Source organism: Drosophila eugracilis, unplaced genomic scaffold (genome assembly GCF_018153835.1).
Source record: "Drosophila eugracilis isolate 14026-0451.02 unplaced genomic scaffold, ASM1815383v1 contig_90, whole genome shotgun sequence".
NCBI lineage: Eukaryota > Metazoa > Arthropoda > Insecta > Diptera > Drosophilidae > Drosophila > Drosophila eugracilis.
This window is the reverse complement of record NW_024573812.1, coordinates 843950-850753: the sequence shown is the minus strand read 5'-3', so window position 1 is coordinate 850753 and position 6804 is coordinate 843950. Positions and strand designations below refer to the sequence as shown.

Here is a 6804-nt window from a genome sequence, read left to right as displayed (position 1 = left end):
TTATTAAACTGAAAACGTGGGTAAAGCAAGGAAATATTTACGATTTGAGGTATTTATTCAATATAACTATTTTTTAATGTTTTTCGTTTATTTTATTTATAAATAAATATGGCTTAAATTTACAATTCTTAAAGCTTAGCTTACTCAAACATTTTAAACAAATATAAATAACTTCTAAAATGGCGTATAAAAATAAAAATTTATTTTTATAGCACATTTAAGTATTTCTAAAAACTTTAAAACATATTGTTTGCAAAATACTAAAGTTTTAAGTTATCAATTTAAGTAAAACTGAGAATATAACATTTTTGTCTCTAGGATTCTTTCAGTTTGTTAATTATTTGCCTTTTAAGTTCCCAAGCTGAAGCTTAATTTTTGTAACAAAATAACTATAAAAATATATACATTTTTCAATAGATTTTCTTAATTTATAGTTGTATATTCTAAATTTTATAAATTTGAACGATTTACCTTACCTTAAGCTTGTTTCGCTTTTAAAATACTAAAAATACGCTATAATATTCAAATTTTATAGCAAGGCTAACAGCTGAGCTATGCTATAAAGTATTTATAAAAATACCGCTTATCAGTTCCGGTATATTTTTAAACTCCCTCACCTGGTCCCACTTGTCTTGGAAATTACCTAATTTCTTGGTAAATATGCGATCCAATTTGTTTTCCGGCGCCTCACGGCTCTTGAAATACAGCCGGAATGGAAAACTTCTGACTCGAGCAAGGAGCACCAAGGTCACCTCGAGCAGTTTGGATTCGCAGAACCAGGATGCAGCCGCCACGGAAGGAGGAAAATCAGAATCCGTGGAGGAATCTCCAGAGCAGCAACAAAAGCTGCCCACCAGAGAGCCGCTGGCCAAAAATTTCTTCGTTGGTGTCGTTGACAAGGAGCTGCTTGCCTATCCGGAGGTGATACCTCGTGATGAGATGGCCCAGCTGCAGAATTCTCTCCTCCCTCTGAAAAATTACTTTGAGGAGCCGCGAGAAGGGGAGGAGAAGACCTCCCCGGAGACTCTCCGACAGTTGGGACTGTATGGTCTGAATGCTCCCACGGATTACGACGGCAAAGGATATGGCTGGAGTGCCAGTCTGATGGCCAGTGAACCAGATTCCACAGATCTTAATGTTACCCTAGGATTACAAGGTCATCGCGTGGTTGTGGATCTTCTGAAGGAAGTCGGGACTCCATTGCAACAGCAGAGATATCTCCAGGATTTATCTACTGGTAAACTGATAGGCACTGAAGCTATCTATGAGTTGACCCCACCGGAGGAGGATTACTTCAGCACCCAGGCGGAGTTGCACCCCGAATCCGGAAAGTGGCTTCTCAATGGCGAAAAATCCTACGTGGTCTGTACTCCGGGGGAACGACAGCTATTCCTAGTACTCGCTCAAACCCAGCAGCCTAATGTCCCGGGACCGTTGGGACGTGGCACCACCATCTTCCTGGTGGATTCCCAACAGGAAGGTGTTCGTCTGGGCGAGAAACATGCCACTTTCGGTTGCCGCGGAGCGGAAATCAGACGTGTGCACTTCGACAAAGTGAAATTGGGTGAGGATCAGGTGGTGGGCTTACCCCACGATGGCAATCGGTACTCCGAGCAGCTAGTCCGATCCTCCAGGCTGAGGGGCAGCTTGGTGGGCGTGTCGTTGGCCAAGAAACTGCTTAATAAACTGGCCCAGTACACGGTGACCACCACTCAGTGTGGAGTGCAACTGAAGTAAGTTATGTTTTGTATTGGAAAGGATCTTTAAAAGTCTAAAGTCCATACCTATACTAATCTTTATATTCTACAGAGACCTGGAGCTAACCCGTGTCCACCTTTCCCGAGCCATGTGTTCCATCTACGCAATGGAGAGCATGATCTACATGACAGCCGGCCTACTGGACGAGTTCCGTGCCCAGGATGTGACCTTAGAGAGTGCCATCACCAAGTACTTTACTCTACGGCAGCTGTACGAGATTGCTTCCCAAAATCTTGGCCTAGTGGGACCTAAAAGTCTGCTTAGTGGCGAGGCCACAGAGCAGGGACTACGGGATGCAGCTCAGTTGTGCACGCAGGGTGAATCTCTTGATACCCTGGGGATGTTCATTGCCCTGACTGGATTGCAACATGCGGGGGTAAAGATCTGATAGATAGAGAAAGTCAAGAAAGATCCTAAAGAAACTCTATATTTGCAGCAATCCATGAACGCAGGCGTACGAAAGTCCCGGAATCCCCTCTTCAATCCTGGTCACATTTTCGGCAAGTTCCTGGACACCAACAGCATCGATAGTCCCAAGACCAAGATGCAGCTATCGGAGCATGTGCATCCAACATTGGAAGGGGCATCCCAGTGCATTGAGCACTCCGTAGCCCGCCTACAAATGGCTGTGGAGCTGATGTTCACCCGTCATGGAAATGCCGTGGTGGAGAAGCAAAGTGAAATGCAACGTTTGGCGGAAGTGGGAACAATTATCTTTGCCATGTGGGCGAGCGTTTCGAGGGCATCGCGGTCCTATTGCATTGGCCTGCCCTTGGCGGATCATGAAATGCTAACTGCTACAGCGATTTGTTCGGAGGGCAGGGATCGTGTCCACACTCTTTGCACTCAGATCTTTGGCGGTAATTTCGTAAATAATGATAACAATCTGCTGAGACTCTCCAAGCAACTGACCAAGAGCAAGGGCTACTTCCCCGTCCATCCGCTCACCTTTAACTTCTAAGCCTGGCTTAGGTAGCTAAGTTTATTATTGCCTTTAACATTAAAGTAAATAATTGTTATTGATAACTTAATGTTGTTTTAACTGGATTTGTAAGAGGTTCTTTATGGGTAAACAAATAATTGTTTATTGGATTTTTCATTCTATTGATTGCTTTTATAACAATTTTCAGCTAAAATGACATTTATGTACATACATACATATATACCATGTGTAAATAGTTAAACTTTACTGGAAATATACTTTGAATTTTTAGGAAGAAGGCTTAAACTTGCTTTTACATTAACTATTTAAAGAAAGTATTTCGGATATTTTAAAATTTATTTTTTCAAATGGTTATCATAAAAAAAATGTAAAACGTTTTTGCATATTTTTAAAGAATTCGTACACTCTAATATTCAAGACCTTCAAAAAGGTCTATGCCGATACCAAAATAATCTTAATCCCCCGTGAAATGGCTTAAACCGTTGAGTTACCACCTGTCCGCCTTTGCCGCTGCTCTGGGAATTGGATTTGCATTTCGTTTGAGTGGCTGAACTGGGCGAATTGATAAAGAATTGACAATTTGGTAAGCGGCGCAGGAAAACGGCCAAAAGCGGTGTCAATGTATAAGTGCGCGGTTGCTTCGCTTGTGAGTATTATTTGTGCATGTGTGTATGTGTGGACAGGTGGTAAAGTAACCTGGAAACTGTACTTTGAAAACAAAGCCACTTGTTTACTATTAGTGTTTATCAATATAACGGTGTTCAATTATTAGGTGGTTAATGGCTATCAATAAGGAATCAGTGAATTCTTAATAATTTGGATGACTATTCAATGATTAATAGATATGTACATATGTGTGAGTTTGTTTGTTTGTGCCTACAACTACAACAGCAAGATTTGGTCATTTTGTTTCAATTCCATTTGGTTTCACTCTCTTTTTCGCCACTCTCTTCTCTGTTAGTTGAAATAACTCTCCAACTGTTTACAGAAAGAGAACAGAATTGCAAAATTGCTACAATACAAAGAGAGCAAAAACTTAAAGAGAATCTATTTCTCCGTAAAGCAAAAACTTAAATTAAGTCAAATTGAGGAAGATTTTGTGATAAAATTAATAAAATAATAATAGTTGAAAGCAGCACTAAGCACTACATTTTCGAGAAAAAAATATATATATGTATGTAATTCTTGGTATTATAGCTTTAAAAATATTGTTTTTCAGAATTCCATGGATTTATAAACAATTCTTAGAAATAAATGGATCCTTAGAAAGCAGAAATTATAACTTAATTTATATTTCTTAGAAATAATCACAATCACCCGCTCAATATTTTGAATTTCACCCACACTGTCTGTACGCTTCTAGCGCAAGTAGCTCTTAGGAAGGTGACTTCCCATCACATATCCCTTGCACAAGTTCGAACAGCTGATGTATTCACCACAGCTTCAAACACCGGCGTCGAACAGAGCAAATGGAAGTCACTGTGTATGTGTTTCTCACTCTTTGTCGAGGCGTTCGGACGTTCAAAAGATAAAGCGATACGAACTTGATTAAATTTAATCTAATCCATCGGCGAATAAAGTAAACAATAATTATGATTGATCATTAAGCGGCATGGCGTTGTTTTAAATAAATTTAATCAATAAATTTTGGAAATAATAATAACAACAAAATCAGTGTTTGGAAAAACTTCGCGAAAATTTGCGCGTGTGCGGAAGGAACTGTCACATTTTCGTGTGAAAATCAACGCCAAGGAAAAGGCGGATATATAATAAGGAAATAAACGCCAACGGCGAAAATTATTGCAATTGTGTGGGTGTGCAAAAAAAAATTAATATCATAAGCAAAAAAAAGTTCGAGAAATTGCTAAAAAGAAAATATAAAAGTGTGTGTTTGTGTGATTGGGTGACAAATGATTGGGCAGCAGAAAGAAAAGAAGAAAAGTCAATCAGCGATAAGCAGTTAAAACAAATACAAAAAAGGTGAGTAAAATTAAAATTGTAATATTTTCGCTGTTGAAAACACGATATTGCACCCCTAAATTACTCCCGCTGAGTTCGATATTACGTCCCCTCCCCCTTTTATCACCCCACACCCCTATATCACCCCACCCACTTTTAACCGCAAACAAATATAATGGGCAGAAAAACCCGAAGCGGATAAAGCAAAAGTAGAAGAAGAAGCGAAAGAAGTAGCGTCGCCGATTTCAGTCCTTCATTCCATTTCATTTCGTTCCACATGGTGCATAGACTTGTTGTTGTTGCTGCTGCTGCCCCCGTTGCTCTTGTTCTTGCTTTATTTCGGCTTGACTTCGGCGGTGACAGTGAGCAATGGAAGGCAGCGAACAGCGAACTCTGGAAACGCCACAAGCAGTGGCACACGACGCGGCCAACAAGCACACACACACACACAAACAAACACTACTGGTCAGAGCAAAACAGTGGAGATTCTTTAAAAGGGAACTAGCATTCGATAAGCTATAAAAACAATGAGGTTAAAAATGCTGATCTCTAAGAAACTACTTTAAAACTAAGCAATATTTTAATATTTTATTAATTTGATGGCGAAATATTGTAAGCCATAACTTACATATTTGACTTATCTTCTTTAGCAAGCAATAAACGTCATTTATAAGGAATTAAGTACCGTAGTTTTTTCAAGATAACGAATACATTGATTTAGTGTTTAATCAACTTTGAGCTTTAAGACCAATATCAGTTTTGTGGTCTTATGTGAAAAAATAATAATAAAATGAATAAATAAATAATAATAATATTCAAATCAAATTTTATCAACCAAACATTTTGTATTTTTAGTAAAATTAAATACCTTTTGAAGTTCAAATGATAAGAAATCATGATTGATTTAGGAAATCTCCACTGTGCCCTCACGAATATAATGACAAAAGTATTGGGGGACAGAGACTGCGACGACGGCAGCAGCAGAGGCAAAAGACACCTCGAGGAGTCAACTCACCTCTCGAAACCGATTCCTCTGCTTTAATTTTTTTCTTTTATTATTCTTTTTGCGCTCATATTGTATTTTATTTTTCATTTTTTATGTTATTTTTTTTGCCCGCCCTGGCCGCATGTGTTATGCGTGTGTGTGAGTGCGCGAGGGTTTGTGTGCGTTGGGCTCACACAAATACAATTCATCAGCGGCAGAGAAGTCGGCGTCGTTTATTATTGTTGTTGCTGTTGCTGCTATTATTTGTTGTTGCTGGTTCTGCGCGCTTTTATTTGAGATTTGCGCACGAATGGCTTTTGCTTTTGCTCTTGGAGTTGTATATAAATTGTAAAAGGGGGTGGGGGTATGGGTTTGGAAAGGGAGGAGGGGGTTTCAGGCTAGTTTCGTAGTTCGTGGACAAGCACACATACATACGTGGATCAGAAATACGTGTATACAACATAGAGAAAAATAAGAAGTATACAAAAATGAAGGCAAGTGGATTGGGCTTTGGATTTTGTTTTATACGTTTTCCCCTTGGCCCTTTTTCTACTCGCTCCTCCCTTCCTTTTTCACTGAACTTTTCAGCACCACCTCCCCCACTTTCTCCTTGCCTTTGCTTTTCTTGGCATATTTCGCTTTTTCCCTTTGCATGTTAATTGCCGGCGTTGAACTTTTAGTTGTTAATCAATTGGTTTAGGTGCTCTTTGCTTTTTGTTGGTTTTTGTTTTCTTTGCTGTGTTTGTTTGTTTTATAAACACACATGCCGCTGGTTTTTTGTTGGCTGAAATTCAAATATGTTTAGAAATTTGGTAAAGGAAAGTAGTTCTAAGGTAAATTGTTGACATTAGGATTGGGTAATAGATGTACATACATTAAATGTGTGAGTTAATCGCATCTTATAATAATGCCTTTGCCAAAAGTGTTTATCAGCTAAAATACTGTATATTTTAACCGTTACTTTTAGAGTGCTAAAAAACTATCGTCTTTGTAATTTTATTTAAAAAATAATCAGAATGTTATTCATTTTCATTCACTTCTGCCATTTTAGCAATTTAATTAACTTGGCTAATCAAAAGGTTAACTTTGTTGATTTAACATGCTCTTTTAGTTTAATTTCAATTTCCCAATTTCATTTCCGATTCCCTTTTTCGCCGAA

The 6804-nt window shown here is 38.7% G+C and overlaps 1 protein-coding gene across 1 annotated transcript; it reads left to right on the top strand.

Moving 5' to 3' along the window:
• Positions 1-605: 605 nt before the first annotated feature.
• LOC108106774 (complex I assembly factor ACAD9, mitochondrial) lies at positions 606-2784 on the top strand. The gene is made up of 3 exons (XM_017214015.2): positions 606-1733; positions 1810-2134; positions 2195-2784. The coding sequence occupies exons 1-3, from the start codon at positions 661-663 to the stop codon at positions 2717-2719; spliced, it is 1923 nt and encodes a 640-aa protein (XP_017069504.1). The 5' UTR covers positions 606-660; the 3' UTR covers positions 2720-2784.
• Positions 2785-6804: the final 4020 nt, after the last annotated feature.